This window comes from Gadus macrocephalus, chromosome 7, assembly GCF_031168955.1.
Source record: "Gadus macrocephalus chromosome 7, ASM3116895v1".
NCBI classification, from domain to species: domain Eukaryota; kingdom Metazoa; phylum Chordata; class Actinopteri; order Gadiformes; family Gadidae; genus Gadus; species Gadus macrocephalus.
The window spans coordinates 10,338,666-10,350,527 of record NC_082388.1 but is presented as its reverse complement, the minus strand read 5'-3'; the positions used below and the strand labels follow the sequence as shown (position 1 = coordinate 10,350,527).

The following is an 11,862-nucleotide window of genomic DNA, read 5'->3' as shown; positions in this document are numbered from 1 at the left end:
AAATATCCAAGATGAATAGTAACATCAATCTTCAATGCAATGTGCAACCTCAAATAGAGTTCCTTAGTACACACTAGTCAAAACACACAGACACGCACGCACGCACACACATACATACACACACACACACACACACACACACATTATTAATCTCAAACATTAAAACTGACAAGTAAGATTAATATTTATAGCAGAGTTTTGCTGAATAACATATTCGAAGCATTACGGTATCAAATATTGATTTATCAAACACTTATTGAATATTCACCAAAACAAACTGCATGATCAGCCAATATTATTTTAGCATCTAAGTGTATAGAAACTAGTGCTCTGTCCCTGTGAGGCAATGGATCTTTGAAAACTGTCTTTGAAAACTGCTGTTGATTCCTCTCATCTGGTCCCACATCGCAGGGTGTTCACAGGTGGGAACTTTAATGTGAATTAGGACTTGGCTCCATTTCAGACATCGCAGCAGTAGTTCATTTTTTGTTTGTCTCCTCCGCCTCTCGGTGCACCCCCGGCACCGCCAAATGGAACGCCGCCATATTTAATGTTACAATTATACTGTTGTCTTTCGCCAGACTTGGGTGGAAAAGGTCGCAAGTATTTATTTTGTCATTCAGCGGGCGGTGTCACCGGAGTAACAATCAGAGTGAATTGAGACACAGTGATGGGAGTGAGGGCGCCCCGCTCAAAGGAGGCCATCAGGGTAATGATGCACGGGAGGCAGCCCACTGGGTTCCAGCCCCGATAACGGGGCCGGAGTGGTCCCAGTGGTCCCGCCTCCCGCGGTGGGGGCGGGTTCTTCCCGTGAGTCTCACCTGTCGAGCCAGGCCAGCAGGCTCTTGGCGGCGGCGATGAGGTCCACCACGGAGGTGAGGAAGTCGTTGGGCAGCTTGTGGGTGGCGTGGCCGTCGTAGTGGCCGCTGCGGCGCCGGCTGGTGATGAAGTTCTGCAGGTTCTTGGCCGAGGCGTGCAGCTTGTGGGACAGGGTCTTCAGGTTCTCCGTCTCCAGCCCGTAGTTCTGGCGGAGGGGTTTGGAACGTTTGGTATTTGACAGGAAATAAATGTGTTTTTTGTTTGTTGGGTTCCCGTAGTGAATAGCAGGCGGTGGGTGGGGGGCGAGAGAGGAGGGGGGGGGGGGGGGGGGGCTTTTTGGCTTGTGAGTTAGACGACGTTCGACAGGGGAGTGGGGTTCACTGGAAATCTGTGTGGGGTGTGCGCGCGCGAGTGTATGTTTGTGTGTGTGTGTGTGTGTGTGTGTGTGTGGGGGTGTGTGTGTGTGTGGGGTGTGCTCGCGCGAGTGTATGTTTGTGTTTGTGTGTGTGTGTGTGTGTGTGTGTGTGTGTGTGTGTGTGTGTGTGTGTGTGTGTGTGTGTGTGTGTGTGTGTGTGTGTGTGTGTGTGTGTGTGTGTTTGAGGCACAAACCTAATGATACATCCATTGCGCACGCATACACATCCAATCCCATTTCCGCCCCCCCCCCCCCCCCCCCCCCCACACACACACACACACACACACCTCTATCCCTTCCAGCTGTCACTCTGCATGTCAGGGGAGAGAGAGCGGCAAGCAAACAAGCCTACCCACAATGCCTTGCTGCGCACGGCAGCAGGCCTTTGGGCCGTCTGTCATGTCGGCGTTTCTTGGGAGGGAGCGTGGGGACGGAGAGGGCGGTGGGCGTGTGGGCGGGGGAGGGAGGGGTTAGAGCTAAATCCCAGTTACATAAGGGGCTTTGGCCGCCGGGCTCAAGCCAGAGCACCACGCAGCATCGGGAGACTTTAGATTGTGATAACATCTGTGACCCCCCCCCCCCCCCCCCCCCTCCCCCGTCGTTTCATTCCCATTTGGAGCTCTTCTCTGCCGCTCTCTCCGCTGTCTGGAAGCATCTCATCCACGCCCCAGTCAGCAGCCCTCAACTTCCCTCCAACCAGAACTTTGCTGTGAATGATGACTTATTCTCGCGCCTTCGCCCGCCCACTCTTCCCCTGCGTTTGCTCACTCTGCTTATTTACTGCGTCGCCGCGAGTCAGATCCCTGGGCGAGGGGGAGGGGTGCGTGCCGGGCGGCCCTAAAATTAATCTTTTAGGTGACACTTTAACTCCTGCATACTCAACACCATCCTCCATCAAAGGATCAATGCGAAATATTATCGAGGAGATAGTGTGGTTTACATGATGGGAAGATATCAACAGCTCCGATATGTAATATTGGGTCAAAACAACAAGTCCGAAAGTGATATAACTTTAATAAGGAATAAAGAATGACATATTATGTGAATATAAAAACAATGAAAATAAGTACAACTATATTACGGTGCTACGTCTGCATCAATTTTGAAACAATACTTGTATTATAAGTAAAAACAATTGATGATAATTAAAATATTGATAAACTGAGAATAATGATACATAGATAAAATAGGAAAGTTGCTGCCTCAAGTTTATTCCAATCATAGGATGGAAGAGTACAGCTGTCATTTTGTAATGCAGTCTAACAACCGATTATTTTTTATAGACATTTGATAAAAATTGATAATTCATTGCTGAGCTTACTACTCCGTTTTTCATTTTGGATTGTATCCATATCAGTATGCAGGCCAATACACTGCTGTATCTACAACTCTAGGGATTTGAAATGCTTTCTGACTGCTGCCTTATTAAAGTTCACTTTAGAAGAAGCATTTCTACAAACTACAGAAAGACCCAATTAATTTTGCAATCATAAGTAAGCTTGCAGAAGCCCGGTCAGAATCGGGTATTAGCTGATTCTGATTAATCTAAGTTTTAAATTATTCTATGAGTTTTATTATCATGATGGCCTTTTAGTACTAATTAAGTCAAACTGGTTGCTAATAATGTTAATTTTGCCCATCTTCAACCAGTTATCTTCCTTTTCCTCCACGGCAGGGGGAGGTTACCTGATTTCAATTTATAGATCATTATGAACGCCTGCTTAACCTCCTCATGGATAAATCATCGTCATGGTTCTCAACATTCCCAACAACATTCCCAAGCAAGGTTAGATTCCAGGGATGCCTGTGCTTTGGGCCGGATGCATGTGGGCAGGTTTGAACCAACCAATCACAGCGAAGCAATGGGGAGGAGCAAGAAGAAGGATGCGGAGGCTGTGGGAGACTCACCAGGGCACAGAGCAGGTCCACAGCCTCTAGTATGAGCTCCTGGTGGCCGATCCGGGACACACCCAGGTCCTCCAGCTCCTGGTGGGTGATGCGGAGGAGCTGGTCGCCCCCCACCTTCTCCCTCTCAAAGGTCTGGGTGTACTGCTGCAAGCAGTCGTCCAGGCCTGAGGGACAGCAACAGAATAAGAAACCGTTTGGATCAATGAGTCATGATGGGGGCTTGTTCAGATTCCCTCAGTGCCAAACACTTCAAATAACGAGTATTGTGGCGTTCTTCATTCAAGGCTCTTCATTCAACTTGGCTCTCTCTAAAAGGCTGAAAGTTCTTGGTCATAATAACTCAAACATTTATATTTGTTTGTTCTAGATTTATTTATTTTTTAATGGTGTCCCGTTTTAGGCCTATGGTCACTTACTAAGTAGTCACAGCGCAAACTGTAATTCATCAACTAAAGGGTAAATACAGGGAAACCAAATCCAGTTGAAATAGCATAACTAAGTACACTCAATATACTGTATTTTGAATGTAGACTCTATTCCTGCTAAGGATTGAATATGATTACTTGTAATATTAATATAATATGAGTGTTCGGGGGGCACACAGTTTAAATCTTCACCCTCAAAGTTGCCCTAAAAGGTAACCTATACATTTTAATTTGTACTAAATGTCTGTACCAAGTCAGCACTATGAGTACAAACTTACCCCACTAGAATCCACTTCAGAATGGATTCATGAAGGGAGAGAGTGGTGGAGAACCTTGGTCACTTGGACCTCGCTCTACCAGATGACCTATTTCAGTCATGACTAAGCTGCTGGGGACGTTTTTAGCTTTAATTAAAAAGGTTGCACTCAAATCTATGAACACGAGATGAACAAAAGACCCACAACACAAAGTCTCTGCAGTTATATGTTCATGGCTCCTCAGTGGTGTTCTTCCTTTTTAACGAAAACAAGATGGTACCCAGACTACTTATAGATAGAGGTTATTTACACAGGGTTAAGCATTGGGGTGGACCTTAAGCTCATCAAGCATGCTGTTTGAGTTCAGCTGTCCTCTAAATGTGGGTTGTTCATGGTTCTTATCAAATGTTAAGGCTTTACTAATCTGTCTTTTTACCAAGTTAATTGAGACTCCTTGTGTCAATGAAGAATTCCCGCCGTAACCATAGAAACCCCAGCACAGGGTTTTGGCAGGGATTCCCCTCGACAACGGGACAAAACCAGCAAATAAGAACCAGGACAAGGGGGCAGGGTGCTTTTCAGAGCATTCTTAGACTAAGCAACGGAAAGAATATCTTACTAAAGCCAAACCTTATTTATTAATCATATCTTTTACCTATAGAAATAAAATAACTTGGCTCTCTCAGCTCAAAGAAAAAAATTAAAAGCAACAATATTATAACTCACTATTTCATAGAGAGAGAGGAACAATCATGCTGAGGAGGCACACTGCATTTATCCAACTCAACTGATACTTTTCAATGCTTTATTAATAATAGCAATAAAAATGGTCCTTAAAAGGGTCACATCTCCATTAACATATGAACTGTGCAAAGTAATCTCTCCATCCCAAATGGGGTCGCAATGAGACCCACGCACTCTAAGGAACTATAAACCGCTACATCCTCAGATTAGATAACATGTTTTTTATTTGAAAGTGCACTGTAGCACTAGCACTGTAAACATGTATTTTCCAAAGTGGTAGTGCCCTGTTGACCGATCGAAAAACAGATTGAAGAATTCATCATAATATACTTATAATTGCAATCTTGTACGAACAGATGTCTAAACACTTCTCACAACATTATTCGTACCATATTGACTTTCTGTTATTTTTACACCAAAAGAAATATCCAGGTGCCCAACAAATAAAAACACAAATGCATGCATGTTAATTTATATTAGGAAACAGAAACCCTGGACGTTTGGAATGGCTAGGGAATCGGAATCTTGGTGGAAATGGATTTTTGGAATAGGTTCGAGAATTTAATTCTGGGTATAGGTCATTTAGGTTATGATGCCTGGTGACATATGCAAATAAAGCGGAAGCAAGCATCCTGTCTGATCGAAGAATGATGCAAGGGGAGAGGAATGAACGTGAGACCAGATTCAAAACCCCTTCAGCACCTCTTTGTGTGTGTGTGCGTCTCAGTGCCTTTCTATCCATCACGTTAAATGACCGTCACTGAGCTGTGGGGACGGATTGTCTCTGCTCCACTTATCACACGAGGGCCACGAAGAAGCTCCTAGTGATGTCACAACATGGCCTCTCATCCAGCCACCAATCCTGTGCCTCCTGCGTCGGGGATGCATACAGTCAGCCCACATACATATTTGTAAAAAACCCAGATGATGTTGAACACGATTTCTACACTCAGTGCTTCCTGATGTGTGTGTATACATCCGACGGTACATCACACACTCCAGCTGCACTCACACATGGCCGGCAAATGAACTGTCAAGTGCAACGTGATCAAATATGTAAACCTGGTTGCAAACCAACTCCTACTTATTGGCCTCTGATCTTTCTGTATGAATGTAGACAACATGTTCGCTAATGGATTATTAATGGAAGGTTCTGAGGTAACATCAATACATATCAACACATATAAGCCTAATGCGTTATGACAGTCAGTGGTACCCTATTCTGTCAGTGGAGCATATTATTATGGATCACCAATGCAAAATACTAGGAATAAATGCATAAGTTGAAAAACTGCAAGCACACAAAACCCTGTGTTCCAAAAATGATTAATCAACGTCAAAGTGTGACGTTTAAGTGCGGCTATCATTTATCTTAGGTCATCTTCGAGCTCTGGTTGTTTGCTGGCCAGAGGTTTAAAATAAACATGATATCCTGTATGTTTCATCCTAAATATGGCCAGGCTTTAAACCTTTCCTTTAACCATATAGGCCTATCTGTATCAAGAGTCTGTAATTGGGATATCATACACAATCTAGCCTACTGTTTATTCAACAGAAAAGTAGAGCTCAACAGAAATGTGTGTTGTGTTGTGTGTCAATTTAGGCTTAACATTAAGCCTAAATTAAGTTTAAGATAAGTATCATAACAGTTGTTTGACATTTTACATAACATTACAGTTGTTTGATATTTTGCTTCAGTGCATAAAATATTAAATATTTACAGCTGGTAGTTATAATTCTGATAAAGTTGTGTTCGTACACAAGTTGTTTAGATTATTGTATTATCATTTAATTTTCATGTAAACTGTTTTCAAAGCCCTGTCGTTGCGTAAGTCAGATCACAAAACCCTGGAAGTTCATATATTTAAGAAAGCCAGTGTAGTGGCGATTTGTCCAGTATACTCGTTTTGAATGAAGAGCTTAATGGAGTGGCGTTAAATATGTTTATCTTAGATTTGATGAAAATGCGTATGATATGAAATCTGCAGCAACACAAGGGCAAGATAATAACTGGATGATGGAACGTAGTTTTTCTGGTTCACAAATGCCTACATCTTAAATGCAGGAGAACATGTCGATTGACTTAAAACTGAAAGGTTTACCAAGATTTTGAAAGGCGCAATTAACCAAAAACGTACATCCTTTCAGGGAACACAAAAGGGAGAATCAGCAGGTGCAAACGCGTTCGCCTCAAAAGTGTTGATTCTAATGATACACATAACACTTCAAATTAAAGAACATTTAGTGATACTTGGTATATCCTACCTTTCATCCAGTCCACCACTTGACTCGAGCTCCACTTGCTTACAGGTTCCATGACCAGTGCCATTGCAGAAGTTTGTCCCCCCCCCCCCCCCCTCTCTGACAAAAGAAGACCCCCAAAAACCCCAACTCGCAGTAAATACTGGTGTGCAGTGTGTACTGTGTTTACAAGCAATCAGTTAGCACCATAGGATCCAAAAATGCCGTTTTGGGGGAGCTTGAAACGAGCCACACGGACCTCTGCACATTCCTCTGCTCTTGTGTGTCCGCTGAAAGGGCTCCTTTATTCTTTATTTGTCATTCCCGTCAGACTCGGAGATGTTGGAAGTGGTGTGCCACTACTGCTCCCCTATTCATCAACAGGACCGTGCGCGGCGGCAGAGGAGGACGCACAGTCTGCTGCCTCTCGCTGGCGTCTGGGAAGCTTTGATTCGCTGCTCCCCAAAAGACAGACACGAGCTCCAGCCTACGGATAACTGCGAAGCCAACCCGTGCTTAGCAGTTTTGCACGATTTGGTGTTTCTGAACGTTTTCCTCGCAGCAACCCCCTTGGTTCCTCTCTTTTGTTCCCCTCGCCTTGTTGCCCTTTGTATCTGCTCACGCTGCCATCACACAAAGCGCAGTGGAGTGGAAACGATGGTGGAGTAGTAGGGATGGAGCACACACGCACCACAACACCAACTCTGATCTGGAGCCATACACCCAAAACACTGTTTAATACACAGATGTGTTAAAGAAGCAGGTTTAGTTAGCCATAGTATAGATTATGTCTTTTTTATTTGGATGAAAATTAACAACTGAAGTAGCCTACAATGGTTGCAATTATTGTTCAATTTTTTTCACGGAGATCATGTTGTTAATTGTGTTAATTTTGTGTGAATTATGGTGGGACCTACGCAATCCACAATAGGCCTACTGTTTTATTAAATGTAATTATGTTTTTATACAGTGTAAAGAACACCTTCCTCCAGGACATGTCAACAATATGCTGGGATGAACGAGGCCAATGAAATAAAATGAATCTAAAAGACAGCTTTAATATTCTGACCTCGTTTGTTAAATTGTACTTTATGTGTAAATAAATAATAATGGAAATAAATATGCTTTATAATATTAAGTAGCCTACCTTAATTGTATTGTAAAGCTTTAAAATTAAGTTGTTCTTTCTTAATTTCACCATATCCTTTTAATATGAACAGATTTTATATATAAATATATAATATATATGTAAGGGATAATGTATAGAACCCCTGTCATTATCGGTAAAATAAGCCCCGAAACGGGGCGGGGGGGGGGATATTTCCGATAATTGTAAGGCTAATGACACTCCCCTTTAATTAGCAACCGAAGACGCTGGGGTTGACAAGTTACCGAACCACTTGCGGAGTGCTACGAAAGACGGCAAAAAATCCACTTTCCTTGACAGCGATCATTATATGCTTAGCAACGGTGAAATATACATGGTCCTATTAGAGAAGGAAATATATAATCAAATATAATTTGTAGTTGAAGCTGTAAAATATTTTGGAAAATGTACCATGGTCTGCAAAACAATGTGTGTGTTTTCTCATATCAGTAGTCACGATTCCATCTAAAAGGTGATGCGAATCTTTAGAAAGTTTGCAAAAAAGAAATTCGAATTAGGTGCGTTTCCATCAAGTGGTTGGAGCGAGAAACTACACACATTTCAGGGCTTGTCCTATCCTTTTGATAACAGCCTCTCTTAGGTCCTGATATATAGTGGAATTGCGTTGTTTTCCATCTAAAATAGCTGTAATGTTTTTTTCTTCTTCGATGAGAGCAAGGAAAAGTTGTACCTCTTCAGCGGTCCACACTTATCTGTTATTCACATTGCCATCTGTTCCATGGACGTATTTAAAGGATACATTTTACATATTTACAATTCGAAATTCGTCGCAGCCTTTATACCACAGATACTCCAGGGTCTATGGCATGTAACCGCGTTTTCGGATTTACAGTTTAATGCATTTTCCATACCAGCTCTCATTTTGAAGGCTGAACAGATAATTTGACTGGAATTAATGAGTAGGTGTCCTCATATCAGGGATTAATGGACACGGCATAATTAAAGGATATGCAAACATAGACATCCTATATCATATATATATATGATATAGGATGTCTATGTATACAAACGCTTAACAATATATATATATTGACGCTACAAGTTGATGTCGGCAGGGTTACTATGGCCGGTCGTTATGCGGAAATCGGAAGGACGTTGTCAGTCCTGTGTGTTCAATGTTCGCTACGTCACAGCTGTTTCGAAAAGTGTGTTCCATCTCCCATTTTGCGCATTTACTCTCTTTCGCATTTCTCAAAAACCACCTCAAGCGAGCAGAAAAACTTTTTTGCGAATTAGAGGATTTTTATGCGAATTTTGGTGTTTCCGTACTGATTCTATACTTCAAAATTCGCATAAAATTAGGGGGATGGTAACGCAGCTAGTGTGGTTATTTGATATTAAAGTGTCCGATAAAGCTACCGCCAGTGACCGCCCCCTTTTCAAAAAGTTCTGGTTCCGGAAGCACATTTACCTTTCATTTTCACTGTTGACTTTTCGTAAAATCGTTAAATAAAGAGTTATAAGCCTTGAACCAAGGCAATTATTCTTCAAGGTGGTCGTATCCATAAAACGTTTGGTTTGAGGCTAATGGAATCAAATGGAATAAAAAAGCAGAGTTACAAAGCTGTGTACATTCTTTTTTTGAACGAGTCAAGAAACTACTCATCCCATAAACCATTGCTATAAAACCTACCCCCGGTTGCAAATCTTTTTTTCCTAGGATGGTAGGGTTAAGTACCGCCTTTTTCGCCACTGATTAGTTAGAAGGGCTCTCCTCCAATTGGTTATTTGATTTGGTGCTGAAACATCGTCTAACCCTAACCCTAACCCTAACCTAACCCCTAAATCTTAACCGTAGGCTATGAAAATGTGAAAATAAGGCCACGTTTATGCATAGCATGGTATTTAGAGTAACGAATATTCCACCCCCCTCCGTTTTAAAAAATAACACTGTGCACACAACATTGTTTTCAAAAAAGTTGTCATTTACGTCCACCCGCATAAGTAGGCCTACGCTGTTAACTGCGCCATAACTATGCCAAACTGTGCGGCAGTGTAGGGAGAAGGATAAAGCCATGCAAGCCAATCAGAATCCTCTGAATCAACAGCAACGAAAACGAGCAACTTCCTGTTCCTTTCAAAACAACAGTTTAATTCATTTTTCACAATTCACCGGCTCTCGTTTTGAATCACCATATGTTTAAATGGGAATCGCGACGGTCTATACATTCAACATGAAGTGGAAGTGTACATATTTATAATTTCAAATTCGTCCCAGCCTTTATACCACAGATACTATAGGGTTTATACTGCATATAACCGCGTTTTCTGATTACAGTTTAATGTAACAGTAAGATGACACCATCGGCAATTAACACCGCAACTGCAAATTAACCACACGGAGATAACCATGGCAACCGGTCCAACAATTTTTTTTTCACGAGGTTCGTTCGTGGCGACAGACAGCGGGCGCTCACATGACGTCAAGCATTTTCTGGCGCATAATGTGACGCTTGAGAACCTAAAACCCATAACCGGCGTTATCAGAAATCTCCACTTTGGCCAGAGTTTTTCGAAATAATCGTTTTCTGTGATAAAAACAGGGTTTTCGTGTAAATGAGAGGCCAAACTGCGTGGAAATATCTGCGATTTCCCTTCGTGTAAACGGGGCCTAAATCTCACGGAACGCACTTCTCACTGTTGGATTGAGTTTGTTTACTTCTGTTGGCGTAGACTAACCCTAACCAATCGGGGGAGAGCCCTTCTAACTAATCAGAGGCGAAAAAGGTGGTAGGCCTACTTGGGCAGGAAGGCGCTCCTAAATCCTAACCCTAACCCTAACCCTTACCATAACCTTAACCCTATCAGAGAAATTAGTTTGACTAACGTTAGTCAATCAGTTAGTTATATTACAATTTAGGTTACCTTCCCTGCGGTCACGTGACAGATTTTTGCCTTTTTGGATTGGATCAGGAATTTAAACCAACGTGATTGGATAATCTCTGTCTATCCCCTTATTATTATTCATGATTTCCTGTATTCGGCCTATGAAAACACATTCGGGGGCATCTGGAACACACCCCTACATTCCTACAAAAAAAAGATTCGCCCCCCCCCGGGCTATATGTCTAGCTGCGGCTTGTAGGACATGGACATCCAACGTCCAAGTGCTGTCCCGTGATACCAATTGCCACCCCCACTGACGTCACTGGCTAATGACTGAAACCACCTAATTGTGATTGCAGAAACATGCGTTTGTGAAATTAGTTTTTGATGGGTCCACTCCGTAAGCCAGGGGTTTTTCTAGGTTTCATAAACTTCCGGGGCTTAACCCAGATGGAAAATGAAAATGCCAAAATGATTTCTATGCTTTATTTTGCATGAATTTTTTTTCATAATGCTTCACCTCCAAAAACAAAATGCGCAGTTTATTACAGCTTAAAATAGAAACCTGACTGCTGTGCTGCTTATCCCCAAATGTCTAAAGTTCCATTCAAGTTATTTCAGAGTAAAATTAATACAAGTGATACAGACTTTACACACACACATCTGACTGGGGATAGGATATGTTAATTCACTTGAGGTGGTAAGAAGGTTATGTTTTTATACTGTTTATTCTCTTGCCAGAAGGACTATCTAGACTAGGCTAGTACTTATAAATAATTATACATATTTGTACTTTTATTTTTTTAACCCAAAAATTATATTCGGGGCTAATTAAACACAGGGTCTGTGATTAGGATGTCTGGGTTCAGGGTCTGCGTTCAGGGCCTAATCGACCAGGTAAACACGCGTCCTGCCGTCCTCCAAGCTCCAGGAAACCAAGTTCCAGGTGGTTAATATTTAGCTCAGACGTCGTTCACTCAATACATTCATGATCCAAAATCTGAGCGCAGCTGTCCTCAGATCTGGTGAACTGGGCTTTTATTGCTTTCACTTCATGTT

The 11,862-nt window shown here is 42.3% G+C and overlaps 1 protein-coding gene across 1 annotated transcript in view; it reads right to left on the bottom strand.

Moving 5' to 3' along the window:
- Window positions 1–7,536, bottom strand: part of LOC132461180 (connector enhancer of kinase suppressor of ras 2-like) — a 17,242-nt gene extending 9,706 nt beyond the window's left edge. Inside the window, 3 exon segments of the mRNA XM_060056224.1 lie at window positions 821–1,024; window positions 3,143–3,306; window positions 6,834–7,536. Coding sequence (XP_059912207.1) covers window positions 821–1,024; window positions 3,143–3,306; window positions 6,834–6,897 — 432 coding nt within the window. The 5' untranslated portion in view covers window positions 6,898–7,536.
- Between the last annotated feature and the right edge of the window lie 4,326 nt (window positions 7,537–11,862).